Raw genomic sequence first — 21,125 nt, 5'->3', positions numbered from 1 at the left:
TCTAATCGGTCACTGTTTTCCACTTGTAGATATTGATTTAGATTATATCTCAAGTATATATGTTTTGATTTTGGTAACACTCCAAATTTGGCATTATTGATTGCTGCTATTGAACAAGGTGTTCCTCCCAAAATGCAGGTTCAAGGTTAACGTGCCAGATAAATCTGTTTCTAAGATGATTTCTTCCTGATAATTCAATGAAAAAAAAATTCCATGAGGTTCATGGTCACTTGCTTTTCAAATTCCTTTGACGTCGTTACTTGAATCTGAAATCTAGATAGGTCCTTCGTCCTAGTCGTTAACCTTCTTCCAAAGCGATCCTAACACTTGATCATTTTGGGTGTTGTAATTGCGAATTGATTCTATCATGGCAGATCCGAAGATGTCATATGGGGGCTAGTGAACATGGAGTTTTACACGATGAATAAACTGCTGTCGATAATTATTATTATAATAATTCAAGCGAGAAGATTTCATAATTACCAAATGAGCTGTCAAATTTTGACAGATGACAACTGAAAATTTGCCATTAGTGAAAATGGAACGATGGAAGCTTGTGGAAAACATCTAAGTTGTTGAAATGCACTTCATGAATGGTGATCATTTTTCTGAATTAGTTTATTAGGCTAAAAACTCGTCCCAACAAATGCTCTTGCAGGTCTAAGGTGTGTCCATTACACGACATTCCTTGGAATTGAGCATCTCGCAAACGATTCCTATTGGATTTGGCATAGGGAATAAGGTTTTGAATGGTTTCGAGTTCGGTTCACTCAAGCCTGTCAATAACGTCATGTCTTTGCGGATTGGGCGTTAGGAATTCTTGAAAGTGAGGTTTAATTCAACAGAAAAATCTTTATGAACCATGTAGTGCATTTCCACCTTCCTTAAAAAGCAGAATTGACGTATTTGGACTTGATTATTGAAAAGCCTATGTCTAAAGTGTCACTATTTGGTGGGTTTTTCAGGAAGGAAAAATTATTGGTTTTTATTCTTCGAGAATTTAGTAGGGCCTGTTTTTTCTGTGAATTTATTGCTCCATTAACTTTGATTAATGCATTTTCATGGTCAGAATTGGAATTTAGAGATGTGGATGATGTTTGTTCCCACCAAGACGGTCTACGTGCCATATCAGTGTTAAAATCATAGGTTTTTTACTCTTCAGCGTGAAAACATTCCTGGCAAAGTGTTTCCTCGAATAGGCGATAACCATCGGCCAGTGAGATCATGCAATTTAACTCCCGTGGACTTTTTTTTGGTCTAGGCCGATGCGTCTAAGTCGAGAACCTAAAGAGAACAGTTATGTCATTTATCGGCAGTGTAGGAAACGTGTATAGAAAAATGTATTTAAATATTTCTTCAATGGATCATTCATCATTTTTCACGTTTGTTTCTTTAGAGGTTAAGGTAAGAGGCAAAGGTTAAAAAACATGGTCCATTGTAGTGAAGTATTATAATAATTATTGAGCCATTGGGATATAATAACACAGACATGCGTAAATTTTCAATAATGATGGCGATATTTTAACCTACAGTGCTCCATTGGTCGTAAGCTAATGTTCCTAAACCTTTGCTTCAAATAGCCGCTCGGCCAAAACTCCAACTATGTCGAATACAAAGAGTGCAGCTGTCTATTATGTTCACCTATTCAGGATCTGTCAAAGTTTTAGGTTGGTGTGTCAAGTTCTTCTGAAAATACCCTGCATATGATGATGGGTATCATTCAGTCGGATGACATTTAGCAAACAATATGAAGTAGAATTTGGTAAATCATCCAAGTGAATAATAGCCATAACATATTCTAGTCACGTTGTCAGAAAATTATGTTCAAAATGTCCCATTTTCTTTTCAATGATTTCGGATTTATTGGTAATAACTCAATATTCTCTAGGGAAACTTCTGACATTCTACAATTATACTGGGTGATCATAAAGTTTGATAGACAATCAGTGAATTATAGCTCATTAATCACAAGTAACTTATGAATGAAAATAGGCTCTTTATTTCAAATTCATAATTTCCCAATTAGGGCGAACTACAGAGAATCACAAAATGAAATAGTGTCAATTGAATTTTATTACAATTATATGAAAAAATCTCCGGAACTATAGGTTTCCAGATTTATCGAAAAGTTCTTTGTTTTTCACTTGAATATCCTATAATTTCCTATCGTTCTCATATCAAATTTTTATACACATATTATACGATGGATTCTTCACAGTTGGAGATAGACTTTGTTGGAGATAAGTGATAAAAGCAGTTCTTGTGTTGTATGCAGATAATTCATTTGGCAGTAAAAAGAATTGTCCAGTTTTTTATACTAATTTTCTTGTTGTGTGTTTTATCTGGAGATACAATTTGCTTTCGCAGACGTTTCGATGTATTTTTTCTTACGACTTGTGTGAGTTCAACGTTGCCGAGTAGTAGTTCTAACGAAACAGAGACAAACAGGAAAAATTAATAACTAATCGTATTTGTCCTGTAAGGAAATACATGGGAAAAGGGGTTAGTTCTGTAATAGGAAAGATGATAATTCATTCGCTTTCAGTTTATTTCGAATCAGAAAAAAAAGATCAATATTTCATTTACAATTATACCATAAAGCCTACCAACTAAATACAGTACAACTTGACTTTGAGAAGTTCGAATTCAGAGAGATCAAAATTTTTCCATGTAGCGAAAAGTTATTTTTGAATGACGAAAATGTCATTTTGTCTAATGGCCTATAAGCCAATCAATCATTTCCTGATGAGTCCAGTCTGAGAATTGGTTGACTTCTTGCAGAAAAGTGGTTTTTCCCTCGTAGTACTGGGCGTTGTGTTCGTCGATTTTTCTTACGTTCTCCTTGAAGATTTCGAAACGTTTTTTCTCTTCAGCAGCAGATTTGTAGGATTTGTTGTATTTTTTCTGCAAATGAGAAATGAATTAATTAATTTCATTAGAAATCTTTCTAGGCATCGATACATGCAGCTTTATAAAATACAAAATTTGTTTTAGGTAATCTATCAATTAAATTAGCTGACAGCGCGAAAGAAAGATAAGTACCTGGAAATCCTTGAATCTACGCATCATATCTTCATCGTCACTGTCTCTTACGGTGGAATCTTTGAGAATCAAACCTTTCTTGACATAATCCTGGAACTCTTCTTCAGTCAAATCGGCGAATTTGTTGATTCCTTGCTTGTCACTAACCAATCCTTGTTCATAGAGGTCGTTGTGTTCTTCAATCCTGATTACGTTCTTCTTGAAGATTTCGAAACGTTTCTTGGCTTCAACTGTAGATCTGTAGGATTTCTTGTATGTTTTCTGAAAACAATCGAATCAGTTTTCCGGTCTCTCATAAAAAAAGGTGGCATAAAACTTTCAAATATTGTCATAGTTACCTGGAACTCATTCCATTTACGTTGGATCTCTGCATCTTCAGAAGAAAGGACAGTTTCTTTGGGAATAATTCCTCTCTTTTCGTAAGCTTCGAATTCTTCTTCAGTCCAGTCAGAAAATTGGTTGATTCCTTCTTTGTCACTGACCAATCCTTGCTCGTAGAGGTCGTTGTGTTCTTCAATCCTGATCACGTTCTTCTTGAAGATTTCGAAACGTTTCTTGGCTTCAACTGGAGATCTGTAGGATTTCTTGTATGTTTTCTGAAAATAATTAAATTAGTTTTCCTGACTCTCAAAAATATAGTGGAGTGGAACATCAAAATGTTTTCACAGTTACCTGAAATTCACTCCATTTACGTTCAATCTCTACATCTTCAGAAGAAGGGGCAGTTTCTTCAGGAATAATTCCTCTCTTTTCGTAAGCCTCGAATTCTTCTTCAGTCCAGTCAGCAAACTGGTTGATTGCTTCTTTGTCGCTAACCAATCCTTGCTCGTAGAGTTTGTTGTGTTCTTCAATCCTGATTACGTTCTTCTTGAAGATTTCGAAACGTTTCTTGGCTTCAACTGGGGACCTGTAGGATTTGCCATAGGTTTTCTACGGAGAAGTTAGTCGTCATGCATAAAAATCTATTTTATATCTCATTCTTCAATGTATTACCTGGAATTCGTTCCATTTACGCTGAATCTCTTGATCTTCAGTGGGCATAGAACGGACGGTGACATCTCCATTCAAAAGTCCACGATTAATGTACTCTTTGAGCTCATCTTCAGTCCAGTCAGCAAACTTGTTGACACCCTCTTTCCAAGTTACTTTGCCTTCGTCGTAAAGTTTGTTGTGGGCTTCGATTTCCTCAAGATGCTGTTTGAAGATTGTGAAACGTTTTCGGGTTTCTACTGGAGATCTGTAGGACTTGTGGTAGGTTTCCTGAATGAAATATTTAACCGTTTGTTATTTTGAAAGAAAATCGGTATTTTTCTCACGAAACCAGAATATAAATTTCCATATCGCGAATAATTTTCATATATTATCGACAAAAGCAGAGGAATGTGATGGATAGAAATTTGAAATAATAAGCTTGCTCACCTGGAATTCTTGCCATTGACGACGAACTTCGTCATCAGAGATGGCGTGCACACACAATACAATAGCACAGAAAAATATAGCTGCAGTCTTCATTCTGCTTATTGAATCTTGTCGGATGCGATTCCAAAGAGGACGAGTTTAAGCAAAAACTCGATTTTATACGTTTCTCCGTAGGTTTATCAGTACACCCACTCGAATTATCTAAGTCGTGATCTGTTTGTTTCGATTTTTTCGATAGGTACTCGAAATCATTGCGTGATTTTTTTTGACAAGTCGTATGATACCACCCATGTACAAGTTCAAGGACGGTATCTTATCGGTAGACAGGTTTATTTTTCCATGGTGAATTCGCTTTGTTTTGAATTTTTACGAGTGTTTGTCCTCAATTCGAGTAAACTCCATTTTCCACTCAATACGTTTTTTGAAAAACGAGTAGCTTGCTGTTTTTGGAGGTCAGCTATGTCTTAAATGCTCCAACTTCAATCTTTGTACTAAAAGAAAAGTGGTGGACGCTTATGCGATATGATATGAAGCATAACAAGTGCTTTTCTGACATCCTTGGAAGGATGGAATTGAAACATGGAATTCTCTCCATGTTTCAACCAGGAAACATTTAAAACCTGTGAAATATGAAAAGAGTTGAAGTTTCGAAGTAAAATTCAGCTGTTTCAGTGTACACTTTAATTACTGAGTAACTCCACATTCCTTGAATCAAATACAAATTTTACTCATTCTATTCCGAAACTGTTTTTAACTAAACTAAACTTCCCCTTGTCGTAAAAAGTTCAGTCTATTGATCATTTATAAAGATTCATAACACACTTCGTATTTAGGGTGAATAACTCTGTCGTGTTTTTCTGGCAAGGAAACAACTTAAGTATTGAGGAGTAGTTTATTTTCTAGCAATTTTTCACTAGTTCTTCAAGAAATTTTATTCGCATCTACAATATTTTGTGTCAAAATGAAATTTTGTCAATTGTCTATTATTTTATTCAGTTTTTTTTACTGTTTAGCTTTACTTCAACGAGAAATTCGTGGAAAGATAACGCGAATCTCGGAAAAGCAAAAATACTCGAAATGGATTAGTTGTGTGTTAATGTAACTTTTATCAGATATCGATAAATATTATGTCAATACTCCTTGTTCTTCTATTTTTTTTCTAATTCTGTCTAGAGTACTGTTCTTATCTTCAGTTTTATGCCGTCGATCAGGCAAGGACAAAAAATCGCAGATAAATGTTCAATTCAAAACCTTCTTTTGTGCCATTTCTACGTTGTTGACCCATTTTTTTATTTCAGTATCAATGATCAATGTTTCAATTTAATTTTTTTTTTCCTATAGCTTTCTTATCTTCTTTTAATACTGCATACTTCATATTTCATTCTCCATATTTGATTTTGATGAAAAGATTTACATTTCGAACATTTTTAGTTGCTCGTTTCAGTCTAAACCTATCAATTGAAAAATTGAATAAAAATTCAAGGATATTTAGCACTTCTACACAGTCAGAAGGAATAATGAGTCTACAAAGCATACTATAGCAAAAAATAGGAATGTCAATGTTTTATCTTCCATCGTTGAAGAAATAATTTCTTCTGGATAAAACACTTTTTATGTCACTGAATACATATGGTTTAATATGGGATGTTTTTTAGCCTTTTAACAGTATTTGCAGATCATAATGCATGAATTAACAACTCTTTCTTCCACTGAAATACTTTAGTGCATAAAATATGTACATAAAAAAAATCAAAATATCTAAATCGAAAATTCATTTGCCCGTTGATCCGATTCAATCATCTATCAGTGTGTTCGAACCCATTCTTTATATTCTTCATTCGTCCAATCGGCGAATTGATTGATTCCCATCAGATAGCTGAATTTCCCCAATTTGTAAAGCCTGTTGTGTTCATCTATCATACGCACATTACTCTTGAATATGTTGAAGCGTTCTTCTGTCTCTGTGATTGATTGGTAGGACTTGTTGAATTTTCGCTGAAAAAAACAGGACTTGAGCAGAGAACTTTTTCTACATATTGACTATAATTTCAGATTAGTTTCTGGATTTAGTAGTCTTGAGGGAGATAGAGGGTGAACTGTTCTGATGAAACTTCACTTCAAACCTTGAAAGATATTATTTCTATTTGAAATGTGTTTATTGGAAGTGAATGTGAGATTATAAATAAAAAAAGCTTTCTTTCTTTCATCGAATTAGCACAGAATACTGCGAATACATAGTAGTGTATCAGACGTCCATAAATCAATCTAAGACTATAAAATTGCAAACAAGTTCAATGGTCACCTTGAAATCTTCCCATCTGCGAAGAATATCAGCATCTTCGCAAGGAATCAAACCCTTGTTTACGAAGTCCTTGAATTCTTCCTGAGTCCAGTCTGAAAATTGGTTGATTCCTAACCTGTCGCTCACTAATCCTTGCTCGTAAAGACCATTGTGATCCAACATCTTAACATAGTTGTTCTTGAAAATCTCAAAACGTTTCTTGGTCTCCACCGGAGATCTGTAGGTCTTTTTATATTTCGACTAAAATGAAAATATTTGTTGAATTTGGCATTTGCCTACATAGAAAAAATAATGAGGGAAATTTTATAGAAAATAGGTAAATTTTCTCACCTGAAATTCCTTCCAACTTTCATAAATCTCACCAGTTACATCTATTAGAGGGTTGAGTATATTTCCTTCACTGATCAATCCATGGCTAACATATTCTTTAAACTCTTCATCGGTCCAATCAGAAAATTCGTTGATTCCTTTCTTGAAACTTGCCTTACCTTCATTGAATAACCTATTGTTGTTTTCAATCTCCTCGAGATGATATTTGAAGATGGAGAAGCGTCTAGATTTCTCGACTGGGGATCTGTAGGACTTCTTGTACTGTTGCTATCAACATAACAAGAATGGTCACTCGAAATTGAATTGATTTTGTGTACTCATTCTTTCTTACCAGATATTCTTGCCACTGTCGCTCTACTTCGTCTTCAGTTAGTGCTTGTACGCACAAAAAAGGGACAAAGAAAAGGAACACAATGAACCCTCTCATTCTGCTAAAAAAATTTGTTTCAGTTCGATTCGAAAGGATGATATTTTCCGTTTACGAAAATGATTCTTCGGGATCTATCCTCTTATAGTTTTCGGCAATTCTTATCGGAATATAGAGGACATTTCATGGCTCATTTGATTATCTTCCGTGTTCGTTTTTCTGCCCTTGAACGTCCAAATAATCTGTCGATATGATCAGAAGCACCGTCCGATGATAACTTTGAAATAACGCGGAAATGATTTTTTGGACCGAGTGGTTTAATTTTTTTGCCACTTTGATTTGTTGTCTAGTACTCGGCTTTATTATTCAAGTCGGGGAAAAAGATATGAACCCATGAAAAAACGATTGAAGAAGGCTATGACTATCTGTCTACATATTGAAGTCATTAGTGGATAAAATCCGCGGGATGGTTTCAGATTTACAGAATTTTTTGTCATCATTCGAAGAAATATCGATGCAATTGACCTACACTTTTTATTCGAAGGGATATATCGGTTGTGGAATTTTCTGTTTATTTCTATAGATATGAACAATATTACAGCAGTTCAATACAACGTGATACCTTGTATTGCAAGATATATTATATAATTAGATACTCATTATCATTATTCAAAAATCTAGATCAATGTTACCTGAATGAGAACAATGAAAGTCAATATCATCACATTGATTGAATCCATAACGTCTGAATCTATTCAGTTCATGGAAATTGTGAAAATATTTCGATGAAATAAAGAACAAACTCCTTATTGTAAATCCAAGGGGAAGTTAAGTAAGATCAAAAGCTGATTTCACATACGTATGAACAAAATGTAGGCATCACTAAAGTATTGGATTGATGAAAATCCATAATTGAACTCAAAACAGATTATACGATTGCCACAAAGTGAGTTTTAAAAAAAAACATCTAGAGGTGGGTGAAGGTAAACCTGTTTACCTCAACGGACAATGATTTCGGAACTCAGCAGGGGTAGGGCTTGGGCAAAACCGCACAGAAATATGGCGGTCCACCTCTGAGTACTTTCTGTCCCCCCCCCCGGGTTTCCACACCAGCAGAGATTTGTTTTAACAATAGAGGAGGACACTGTCAAGTTAGGAAAAAAGGAACGGCAGTTAACCCCTCAGTGCGTTCTGTCCCCCCTGGGTTTTCACACCAGCAGCGATCACCCTAGATTTTAAGCCTACAAGGTAAATCTAAGACTGTACGAGGGTCAAAATAACAAAATCAAACATGTGTTTTTTCAAGAATCTATTTATCATAATCTAACGTTCATTCAAAGCACGGGATAGAACCCTTCCGTGGCCACGCCGCATTTATTGTTGGCGTTCCTGGATATCCTGAAATATCCATCTTCCCCCCAGTACGATCCCCAGGAGTTCTTGATGATGTAGTACTCGACCCCGTCTTCGCTTCCGTAACCTACGGCCAGCACCGCGTGGTTCAGATGGTCCTCGTTGCACAGGTCGTCCTGCAGGATGCCACCCATATAGCTCTTCAGCGCCATGGTGGAGTCAACGGACACTGCCACCGGGCCCACGGTAGCTAGGGCCTCCTGAAGGGCTTGCTCGTTCTTGGGCGGCAGGGTGACGTAGCTGGATATCTGAGCGTGGACCTTCTGCGCGTTAGCGTTGCACTGTCCTTCGACGCCGGTGTACGGGTAGTCGGCCAAGGTTTCGATGCCCGAGTACTGGATGTAGTCGAGGCCGTGTTCGATGAGGCCTCCGCTGCAACCGCCGGAGTAGTAGAGGGTGCAGTCGACGATGTTTTGCGGGCTGAGGTCCACCAGGTCACCCTTGTGGATGGCCAGCTGGCTCTCCACTGCGGCAGCCTGGAAATACAAGACTTGAAACAAGTGATGGGCAGAATGGGTCCAAAAATCAGTCATAAAAACCACTTACAGCTGAGAAAGCCCAGCAAGACGCGCAGGTGTATCCCTGGTTCTTCACGGAGGTGACGGCATTTTTGGCCCTCCAATCGATCGAAGTAGGAGCAGTGAAACCTGCGGTCCTGTTGAAGCTGGAAGCTCGAAGAAGAGGTCTTCTTTGGACCTTACCCCTGTCGACGTATTCCTTGAATTCCTCCACTGTCCAGTCGGCGAACTGATTAATACCCTGTTCATAGGTGGTTTTTCCCTGCTTGTAAAGTTCGTTGTGAGCCTCAATACTCTCGAGGTTGTCCTTGAAGATGGCGAAACGTCTCCTTTCTTCTAAGGACGATCGGTAAGATCTACCAAAGGTTTTCTGTAAAGGATTCATCCATTCGATAAAACAATTTTAAGAGTTCTTTTCTGAAGTACAAATTGAACATTTTAGTGTAGTATACCAAAAATACTCTCATTACCAGGACATAACATTGGAAAGCTCAATCAGATCTCACCTGAAATTGTGACCATTTCTGGATAGCATCCTCATCATTGATTGCGTATGTACCACATATCAAGGCGATGAAAAACAACAGAGCCACTTTCATCTCGTGAGTGTATGCGACGTTGGTCTAGTAAAAATCGGCAAATAGATAGATCGCTGTCCTAATAGGAGAATATCTTTTATATTCCACGATAATCGAATTTTATCGACTTGCTCACGAACCTTGTGAAAGTGATTTGTTTAACAATCTTTATTTTTCGGACACTTGACATTGGAAGCTGCCGACAGAGATCAAAATCTTCCTGTTACATCTTGTTGATACTGATCTTTCGTAAGATATCACTAGCTTCGTCTTACTGTTTCAGACGTATTTATAATTGTATCATTGGTTATCTTTATCGAATTGAGATTTAGGTCTTTCCTAGTGTTTCTAACTACATCCTTTCGATTTGAACCAAGTGAAATGTGATTTGCTTCGATAGATTTTTCAATCCAACAATTCCCTTGCCAATCCTGCCAACTCTTCGGAAATTCGCATTAATATTCCTTCCAGAATTGCCTTGCGGTTTAGGAAATTTCTAGGAAGTTACCTGGAATTGGTTCTGTTCCGTGTAAGCTCTCTTCGTTATAACCTATTCCTAGACAAATTCCTGAGATTTCCTACGAAGTTTCTGATTCGTTCTTAGTCCTAGATTGCCAAAGGCATTCCTCATTGCATTAGTGTTCCTTCGCATAAGGTAGAAGTCTCTGGCGAGAAATTATCGAATTGTCCTAGTCGTTGTTTCACATCCTACCCCTAAAACCAACTAGCTAGACGCAGAGAAATTAAGATCGATTTATCCAGACGAAAATGATAAATTTTTTGTTTGCATATGAAAAAAATTGTTTTCGCTCATGAAAGTTTGATCTGTTTCTTGTTCTAGTTTCAACTTTCAATTAATTTAAGCTTCAATTTATTTCCACCAACAACAAAAATATGTTTTCCCTAACTTCCAAGCCTTGAGGATATATTCGTGATTTTTGCTTATGTTGGAAACAAACATGTATAATAAGATTGTTATCGTTTGATGATGGAATGATAGTAAATTTCAAATAGGAATATGTATATATCATCAAATATGGTACGGAATAATATCTACAAATTAGCAATCGAATCTTTACTTCAGAAATTTGATTCAAGTTGGCATGCCTAAGGAAGGTGAATTTAAAAACGAGTCTATCGTGTTTATTTGAGCGTTTTTGCTGAACATCCACAAACTATGCAGCAGTTTTTCAATTGAGTCAGTAGTGGGTCGAAATATCATATCTGATTTCGTGAAACTTGTGTTGAATTCCCTTATTTCACGTCATAAACATCGCTTGTCCATCTTGTCATTGATAGATTTTCAGAATCGTATAAAGCACAAATGAGCTAACATATAGTCCATTCAACAATGATTGACATCTCTGGTAGCTATGGAAAATCAAATTTAAGTTGGTAATAGGCCAATACTTGCGTTTTTGTGTTGCAGAAATTCATAACAAACAGTTACCTATGGACCTATTATATAATAATCTGAATTTGGTACAGCTGTTCATGTTCTTGATTCAACTTGGGAAGTTTCCTTGGATCACATACGACAACTGTCGTCTGTCGGACTGCTAGGAACTGATCAAAGCGGATCTGACAGCGTCAAGACTACGAAGAGCATATTAAGCGAATATCGAATCCATCTAGAGAATATCTGGAATTGAAATTCGTCGAACATGACCATCTACATAACGCCTGGAAAAGGTAGCGACCTCAATAAAGTCCACACCGCTCACTCACTGTAATCCACTTATTTGCTCTGGCAGACAGATGTAACAACGTTACCCTTAGTGCAGATTTCCCTTTATAGGTTCCGTTGGTGTTCGTCCCATATCTAATTGCCTGAACTTAAGAGAACCTGCTCGCAAGTCCTAACTTGTTCGACAAATATTAACTCGTGCAAACTTCAGTCTAATTGCCCCTCCCCGTAGGGTGAATCTCTACTTTTTCGAGTGATTGACGCTTGATGAAGGGTTAAATTGCTCATGCATCGTTCAGCAGCATGGGAACTGGGTGGCCTACCACAAAGTCAGATTTCAATTCCGAAATTAGACGTATTTTGGTTGAAATCAACAGTAGCTTCCACCCTTAACTTATTTTCGGTATATTTCTTCATATTCAATTAAAATCAGTACAATCCCTTTATTGAGATTACTCGGAGGTATGTCAATTTTTGTGACAGGAGTTAGTGCATATACTCCATTCACATTTATTTTAGCAGTCAGTTGGCCATGAAATAATTTTCTCAAGTTTTTGTAACTAGAACGGAGTAAGGTTGGCACTCATAAAATGTCGTTAATGTCATAACGCCGTTGCCACAACTAATATCAATTTTATTACGAAAATGCCGAAAGTGATTGGAAAAAGAGACAGGGTTTCAAGAAGTGCTATTTATAATTCAGGTCCGCTCATTCAAATAGTTACACCCTGATATTCTAAAATCCACAATACGTCAGACGGTAGCAAACATATTTAATGTAGGAGAATTTATATAATGTTTTGTCTGAATCTAAACGACTTATATTTCAGCTGAATATTTCCACAATCAGAAAGATTGTGAGTGAAGAGGATGACAAAGAATTTCCTTCTATTGGGAGACCCAAAAAAGTGGTGGCATTTGAGATATTTATGTTTATCGTAGAATAAGTTCCCGAAAACTGATTTTTCTATTTCTCTTTTGACTTGTCCTATACATTGTAAATGTACCATGGTACCATTAAATACCTAATTATTATTATTATATCAATCTATTAAGATGAACCGCCACAAATACGCGACAGTTGTCCTGTTAATTGTTTATTCATGTGAAATTTTTGTTCAGAGGTGAAGTTCACCTTTAATTCCTTTCACTTATAGTGTGATGCAACATGATTTTGTTGAAGAATTTAACATTCTTGTAATTATCTGTTAATTCCTTCGGGAGATACCCATTCCCAACCACTGCATCATATGCATTTCATCTTCGGGTTAATATTTTTGAAATCTACAACTGATGTAACGTATTCAAACTTTAGCCAAAGAAGATAACCAATATTAACTCTCCTCAAGCTAGTGCATATTATTATATTATACTGATCTCTTGTATTTTCCATGCGAATAACTGGATTTGGTATGCCTTCAAGCAGTTTGTATAAACTTCAATTATGTTTGTCACATATTCTCCGAAGAGATTCGACATAGTGATAAAAACCGCAATAACAGAAACTTTCACATAGAACGGCAACATAGCGTTGATTTAAAACCCAAAAATGTTTCGACAAGCGTCATAACTCCACATTTTCGTACTATACAGAGTGAAATGTGTCGAATTTCCATGCCCAACCGACTGCTTAAATAAAAGTGAATGGAGTATAGTTGTTTGTTGACATCGACTCTTGTAATTTTGGCTCCATTCAAAAACATCGTTCGACTGTGAATAGGACCCAAGGTGCCTAATATTCAGGTTAACCAACTTCAAAACCTCCATTCAAACACTTGACGAACTTTAATATGGCGCAGCGATTTTCTATGGAAAACCGAATGTTCGGATGGCGATTAATAATAACCCAGTCAAACGCACAACCCTCTACGGAAAATTGTCGGGATACCGGGAAGCAGAAGCCCTTCGAGCCATAAAATACACACCGCCAAATGTGTGTTCTCGATTAAACGCAGTTGACGATCGAAAGTAGGCAAGAAAATTGCGTTTTGGGGTTGAATTTTGGAATACGAAACGCGTGGAGTATATAATGGGTGGAATTAAGATGAGACGCCCAGAAATATTGGGTGGATGACTGTTACCCTTTCATATTTGGTTCGGCGCTCATCTTGGTTGGCCAAACTTATGTTTTGAAGTAACTTCAAGCTTCAAGGTATTCCATTTATTGAAATTAACAAATCAGTTTACTTGAGCAATATTTTAAATGGTTTATATGTACTCGTATATACAGGGTGAGAATTTGAAAACTTGCCAGTCCAATTATGTCACGACAAGAATGATTTCAGAGAAAATGCCGAAAAAGGTCAATTTCTATTCGTAGGGGGGCATATTTTGAGCAGAATTGTAAGCCGAAATCTCCTCAACCCTCGATGTAGGAGCTATCATCCCTAAATTCGCAATAGGGAATAGGGGTGAGCTATACCTCGATTGAAAGATGACTTGACCCTCTACATGAATACTATGGTTTGCTAATTTTTATTGAGTCCTTGAAGTAGTTACAGGGGCTGACAATTTGAAAACTTGCCAGGCCAATTATGTCTCGACAAGGATGTTTTCAGAGAAAATGCCGGAACAGGTCAATTTTTATTCGGCAGGGGACATGTTTCTAGCAGAATTATAAGTCAAAATCTCCTCAATCTTAGGTGTAGGGGTTGTCACTCCTAAATTCTTAATAATTATAGCTTTAACTCAATTTGATAATACTAGTATTACGTAGAGGGACATATTGTCTTCCAATTGAGGTTTAGCTCACCCTCTATTCCCTATGAAGAATTTAGGGGTGATAGCCCCTACACCTAGGTTTGAGGAGATTTCGGCTTACAATTTGGCTCAAAATATGCCCCCCTCCCTTTGAAAATTGCCCTGTTCCAGCTTTTTCTTTGAAAACATCCTTGTCGAGACATAATTGGCCTGGCAAGTTTTCAAATTGTCACCTCCTGTAACTTCATCAAGGAATCAATAAAAATTTGCAAACCATAGTATTCCTGTAGAGGGACAAGTGATCTTTCAATTGAGGTAAATCTCACCCCCTAGTCCATATCAAGAATTTAGGGGTGATAGCCACTACACCTAGGGTTGAGGAAATTTTCTACTGGAAGAGTGTTCACGTATGAAACTGTTGGGTTACTCTGCAATCTGACCTAAATCTGATCATTTAAAAGCATAATTGACTAGGACATAACAATGATTTTCCCCCATCAGCTACTGTAACGATTATATCCATGTTTGCAGAAATTCAACACTAACAAGCCGTCTATGTGGATGTTCAGCGGCGAGGATCAAACAGCTGGGGTGGTGAATACATGAAGTATAAATATTTAATAGGATAGGGGGATCATATCTTCTTAATTAGGGAATGTAAAATAACATTCAACAAAGCCTCCGTCTGTGTGGATATGTGGGACTGAAAATTTGGGATGGGAACCACCATCATGGAAATTATATTCTGGAAAATGACTCAAGCATGTCTTGTATATTGCTCAGGTTGCTTCAGAGCCGAATTCGGTGACGGAATAGGATTTATTCTCTTGAAATTATTTGGCATAGTACGGAAATTCCTCAAGAAATCAATAATATGATGTTCATCCCCTTTTTGATTGATTGTTTTGTATTGTGGACGATTATATTCTTTTACAAAAACTCAAGGAAATCGTTTGACCCTTTCATTAATTAAAAAAATTTATTGACCGAACTTTGATAATACCCAAAATCATATCGTTATATCCACTTGAATCCATTAATCGAAAATTCGATTTGAAGCTTGCAAATTCACCAGTTGTGATATAAAAATCTGTTTCAGCTTCACATATGCCAATATTTTCATAATGCTATTGATGTTGCATCGCAACATACACGTTTTAGGTCATGATTATTGAAACATTCAATATCGTTAATAGCATATCGATTTGCAGAATGCTTCCATTGGTCAATACGATAATTGAATCATATTGTTTGGGATATCACCGGTATTCTATTCCGGATGAATTTAGAATATTCGCGATGGAATATGAAGAATTATACAGGATGTATTTGAAGGTGGGGCTTTCAACATAAGGTAGAACTGGTCAGAAGCGTTTGACCAAAAATCACCTATACAAAACTTATAAAATGGCAAAGTTGAGAAAATAATCAAAAATGATTACTGAAAAAGATCCTCATACTACCCTAGACCGTTTGTTAGTTGAATTAACGACTTATTTTGATGAGAGTTACCTTCTTTATAAAAAAGCATCACCTTTGAAAAAACCCTGTATACTATGCATTTTGTGCGTAACTTTTTACTCAATCACTTCACGAAATGCAGATCATCTCAACATTTGGAGGGAGACCACCATCGATTGCATAAACGACCACTAGGTCGAACATATTCAACCTTTCAGTTGGCATTATTGAAACGTGGGGATTGCCTCGATTCCATGGCCTACGCCGTGCAAATAGCAATTTGCCAAATTAGTTCCATACGAATCCACCTGCGCCTCCTATGATTAATGAGGAGGGCGAATCTTAACAGCGAAACGTGGTAGCGCGTTACGAATGGCCCTCTTTCCTTGCCGCGAAGTCCAAGAAGAAATACGACTGGAAAGTTTCCGGTAGTTCGGATGAATCACTTTTGGAGGGCTTAGGTCTGTCTTTGTTGTTATGAAGTTATTTATGGGATTTGTGGCTGTGCCCCCGCAGAGAAAACGGCTCTTGGTTAATGATTATTGGTTTCGTGAAACGGCTTCGTTTGTAGTATTCCAATACGGTCGGTTACGGTAGTTAGTTTAATGAACGCAGTGTAAAACATAGCGTGAAGATCTTATTTACTCATGACCATTAGTATTGTAACGTTTGCAGTTAATTAAATTGTCAAATTCACTCACACTTTAATTTATTTTCACTATTTACATGCACAGTGATTTATATACACATTTTGTTGCACTTGACTCACTGAATGGCCAAACCATTAAAATTATTCACTCCCTTAATCTCCATCTAGAAGAATTTTTCTGGGAGATAAGTGCCTCGCGTTACTCCCAGTGGGTTCAGTTAAAAATTCGTCAAGACCGAACGGTGGCACCTAGATGGATGAAATTTTCAGATTTATTACTAGAAGAGTTGCTCTTTCAGAATATGTATCACATTTCCATCTGCAGTTACATTTATTGAGAGATAAACGACTCGAAATCTGACCTACCAAAAATCCTGAAAAAGATGGGTTCAGTTAAAATTTCGTCAAGACCGAACGGTTGCGCCGAGATGGATTAAATTCTCAGATTTATTACTAGAAGAGTTGCTCTTTCAGAATATGTATCACATTTCCATCTACGATTACTTTTATTGAGAGATTAACGACTCGAAAGCTGACCTTCGAAAAATCCTGAAAAAGCTGAGTTCAGTTAAAAATTCGTCAAGACCGAACGGTTGCGCCGAGATGGATGAAATTCTCAGATTTATTACTAGAAGAGTTGCTCTTTCAGAATATGTATCACATTTCTATTTACGGTAACTTTCATTGAGAGATAAACGACTCGAAAACTGACCTTCGAAAAATCCTGAAAAAGCTGAGTTCAGATAAAAATTCGTCAAGACCGAACGGTTGCGCTGAAATAGATGAAATTGCTAGATTTGTTACTTAAAGAGTTTAACTTTCAGAATATGTATCACATTTTCATTTACGGTTACTTTTATTGAGAGATAAACAACTCGAAAGCTGACCTTCGAAAAATCCTGAAAAAGATGGGTTCAGTTAAAGATTCGTCAAGACCGAACGTTTGCGCCGAGAAGGATGAAACTCTCAGATTTATCACTAGAAGAGTTGCTCTTTCAGAATCTGTATCACATTTCCATCTACGACCACTTTTATTGAGAGATTAACGACTGGAAAGCTGACCTTCGAAAAATCCTGAAAAAGCTGAGTTCAGTTAAAAATTCGTCAAGACCGAACGGTTGCGCCGAGATGGATGAAATATTCAGATTCATTACTAGAAGAGTTGCTCTTTCAGAATATGTATCACATTTCTATTTACGGTAACTTTCATTGAGAGATAAACGACTCGAAAACTGACCTTCGAAAAATCCTGAAAAAGCTGAGTTCAGTTAAAAATTCGTCAAGACCGAACGGTTGCGCTGAAATAGATGAAATTGCTAGATTTGTTACTTAAAGAGTTTAACTTTCAGAATATGTATCACATTTTCATTTACGGTTACTTTTATTGAGAGATAAACAACTCGAAAGCTGACCTTCGAAAAATCCTGAAAAAGATGGGTTCAGTTAAAGATTCGTCAAGACCGAACGGTTGCGCCGAGAAGGATGGAACTCTCAGATTTATCACTAGAAGAGTTGCTCTTTCAGAATATGTATCACATTTCTATTTACGGTAACTTTCATTGAGAGATAAACGACTCGAAAACTGACCTTCGAAAAATCCTGAAGAAGCTGAGTTCAGTTAAAAATTCGTCAAGACCGAACGGTTGCGCCGAGATGGATGAAATTCTCAGATTTATTACTAGAAGAGTTGCTCTTTCAGAATATGTATCACATTTGCATCTACGGTTACTTTTATTGAGAGATAAACGATTCGAAAGCTGACTTTTGAAAAATCCTGAAAGAGATGGGTTCAGTTAAAACAAGTTCAAGACCGAACGGATACATCGACCTCGATAAAATTTTGATATGTTTTACTAGAAGAGTTGCTTTATCAGAATATGTATTACATTCAGATCTCGAAGGATTTTTTGGGAGATACGCGTCAGGAAAGTTGAGCTTCGAAAAATCCCAAAAAAAAGGGTTCAGTTAAAACGATTTCAAGACCAAACGGTTGCATTTCTTTCAGAATATCACATTCAGATCCAGGATATCTTTTGTTGAAGATACTCTTGTCGAAATTCGACCGAAAAATCCCCAAAAAATTGCATACAGTTAATTAAAATTCTTCGATGAAAATTAAAAAACGGACAACATAGGAAAATCCGTGCGAACGACCCAAAAGGGTTCAAACACCAAAATCGGCAGGATATCGCAAGGATTCCCCGGGGTCTTATCTTCCACAACACAGCGAATTACTCCATCTTTTATTCAAATTCCACGATAATATCACTTAACTGCGTGGGCCCTGTATAAGCAGAACCCGCTGCTGCCCGGTTTTCATTAACCGCCACGGAAAACTGCTCGTTTTAAGTAATTGACGTCGTTAGTTTGAGTGAGTCGTCCCGTTTTGCAAAGTTTACTTTTTGCACGATAAAAAGGACGGGGTGCGGGTGGAGGGGGCGCGGAAACGGATGGCAGGGTTACCGTGATTTATATCGGGTATCATTCGAATATTTAAGTCTGCCAGCTGTAATCCTATAGTCGTCGATATGAAGTCCCTTTGTTGTTTGCGTTTGTCGCAGGCTGTTTTTTTTTCGTTCATCATTTGCTCTAACGAACCTGCGGGATCGAGAGGGATGAAAATCCATATTTCACGTTTCAACCGTGAGTTGCAAGAGTCTGAAAATATTTTTAGGGTAAAGTTTAATATTGAAAACCCCAACATGAAAATTTTCAGGACAGAATTGTGATTGGTTTCCAGAAACGTCTGAAAGACCATCAGAGTGAATCACCCTGTATAATTGATTGAAAATTTTGCTTATATTTGACCCTACTGTCTCTTCAGTGCAAGTTAAACAAATCGCGATTTCAAATAGTGGATCTGGGGAAACCCGAATAAATTTTTTGGCAGATCACCAATATCCCAGTTGAACACGCCAATTTACCCAGTCCGTTCTTCCCCTCCCTTCACCCCTATTTCTCCGAATCGAGCACGTGTAATCCGGCCCTTATACTGGACGAACATCCGCAGAAAACCATCCAATTTGCACTCTTCGTGGACAAATCTCTGGCACCGAATCAATCCGAGCTGACGCCAAAATTTCATTGCTGTTTTGGTTTTCCCGATAGTTATTCTTTTGCTCTCACAGAATTAACGGAGTCGGCTGAATTGATGAGTTTCACAAATTCATCTTCGGTAAGAATGAGGTGCATTATTTTTTGCATCGATAAGTTTGATTTATCTCTTCCTTGTCCTTATCTGAGATGTGGTTGTTTGAACTGCTTGATCTGAAGTAAAGTTGAAAATACGAGGATATATTGAAAAATTCTTAGCCTACTAGAGAACCAAACACAATTTTGATGTCGAAATATTTTATTACTCAACATAATTCTCCTTTTAATTGGATACATTTATTACAGCGAACCTGCAACTTCTCTAGACCTTTCAAAAAAAATTTTTCTTCTTGCTCTGCAAACCTAACCTCCACAGCTTTTGTTACCTCCTCGTTGGAAGAAAATTAACGACCTTTTGAACTTTTTTCCAGTTTAGGAAAGAGATGATAGTCGAATGGAGCCAAATCTGGTGAATAAGGAGGATGTTCTAGTAATTGAAAGCCTAAACCACAAATTTTTTGCATCTCAACATGAGATTTGTGTGCAGGGGCGTTGTCCTGCAGAAACAAAACACCTTTGGATAGCTTTCCGCGTCTTTTCTCTTTTATTTTTTCCCGTAGAGTAGTCAGTAATGTCGAATAGTAATCTCCGGTTATTGTTCTACCCTTATCCAAAAAATCAATCATGATTACTCCATGGCAATCCCAAAAAACTGAAGCAATAACTTTTCCAGCAGATTTTTGGACACGAAACTTCTTAGGTCTTGGAGAACTAGAGTGTTGCCATTCCATCGATTGTTGCTTCGTTTCTGGATCGTAGAAATGTACCCAAGTCTCATCCATAGTAACAATTCGGTTTAAGAAGTCTACATCGTTTTCTAATCGAGCACAGATCGAACGCGATGCTTCTACCCTTGCACGATTTTGGTCAAAAATTTAGGGATCCATTTGCAGCAATTTTTATGTCCAAATTGACGTGAACCGTATGATGAACGCGTTCGTATGAAATATTCAGTGCTTCAGATATCTGTTTCAGTTCTATTCGACGGTCTGATAAGATCATGTCATGAACTGCATCGATATTTTCGTGGACTGACACAGAAATTGGCCTTCCCGATCGGTCATCATCTTCAATGGAAAATTTACCTCTTTTGAATCTTGCAGTCCAATTTCTCACGGTCGCATACGAAGGATATTGATCTGCTTACCTCTTAACCCTTTCAAATACAGGTACTTGATGATGGCTCGATACTCCAATTTTTAAATTTTCACAATTTCGGTGGACATCTTCTTTCTTTTAATTTATTGCGTAACTCTGGTTTACTTTTTTGACCTCAAACTTCACACTGACACTGCTAATGAGTTATTTTTTCTATGCATGGAACTGGTCTAGGCTAACTAGATATCAATACATCCTCGTAGTGGCTTGAAGATCCAAGGCGAACTTTTTGTCAATTCACTTCGAATCTGAGATCATGATGAGGAAAGCTTTCGTCGAAGAATTCCCAAGGAAATTCTTTCTTCTTCTTGTAAGAAAAATAACAAGTGCATAACTCTATTACTAATC

The 21,125-nt window shown here is 37.1% G+C and overlaps 4 protein-coding genes across 8 annotated transcripts in view; 1 reads left to right on the top strand and 3 right to left on the bottom strand.

The window, feature by feature from the left end:
- Nucleotides 1-21,125, top strand: part of LOC123318472 (peripheral plasma membrane protein CASK) — a 217,718-nt gene that overhangs the window by 163,222 nt on the left and 33,371 nt on the right. The gene's annotated exons all lie outside the window — the stretch shown is intronic.
- On the bottom strand, nt 2,704-4,623 carry LOC123318473 (trophozoite cysteine proteinase-like). 2 transcript variants are annotated; one of them, XM_044905100.1, is made up of 6 exons: nt 4,462-4,623; nt 4,036-4,302; nt 3,715-3,972; nt 3,381-3,638; nt 3,043-3,303; nt 2,704-2,904 (listed from the first exon to the last, which is right to left on the bottom strand). In XM_044905100.1, the coding sequence occupies exons 1-6, from the start codon at nt 4,552-4,554 to the stop codon at nt 2,713-2,715; spliced, it is 1,329 nt and encodes a 442-aa protein (XP_044761035.1). In that variant the 5' UTR covers nt 4,555-4,623; the 3' UTR covers nt 2,704-2,712. The 2 variants fall into 2 exon arrangements, with proteins under 2 accessions (XP_044761035.1, XP_044761036.1); XM_044905101.1 differs by lacking the exon at nt 3,381-3,638.
- Nucleotides 6,210-7,677, bottom strand: LOC123318475 (trophozoite cysteine proteinase-like). The gene is made up of 4 exons (XM_044905103.1): nt 7,425-7,677; nt 7,094-7,360; nt 6,764-7,003; nt 6,210-6,456 (listed from the first exon to the last, which is right to left on the bottom strand). The coding sequence occupies exons 1-4, from the start codon at nt 7,518-7,520 to the stop codon at nt 6,265-6,267; spliced, it is 795 nt and encodes a 264-aa protein (XP_044761038.1). The 5' UTR covers nt 7,521-7,677; the 3' UTR covers nt 6,210-6,264.
- On the bottom strand, nt 8,757-10,353 carry LOC123318474 (cathepsin L-like proteinase). Its single transcript, XM_044905102.1, has 3 exons — nt 9,898-10,353; nt 9,420-9,761; nt 8,757-9,349 (listed from the first exon to the last, which is right to left on the bottom strand). Exons 1-3 carry the CDS (start codon nt 9,988-9,990, stop codon nt 8,795-8,797), a joined length of 990 nt encoding a protein of 329 aa, XP_044761037.1. The 5' UTR covers nt 9,991-10,353; the 3' UTR covers nt 8,757-8,794.

This window comes from Coccinella septempunctata, chromosome 8 (assembly GCF_907165205.1).
Source record: "Coccinella septempunctata chromosome 8, icCocSept1.1, whole genome shotgun sequence".
NCBI classification, from domain to species: domain Eukaryota; kingdom Metazoa; phylum Arthropoda; class Insecta; order Coleoptera; family Coccinellidae; genus Coccinella; species Coccinella septempunctata.
Note: the sequence above shows the minus strand (reverse complement) of the source record. Positions and strands in the feature narration are given on the sequence as shown.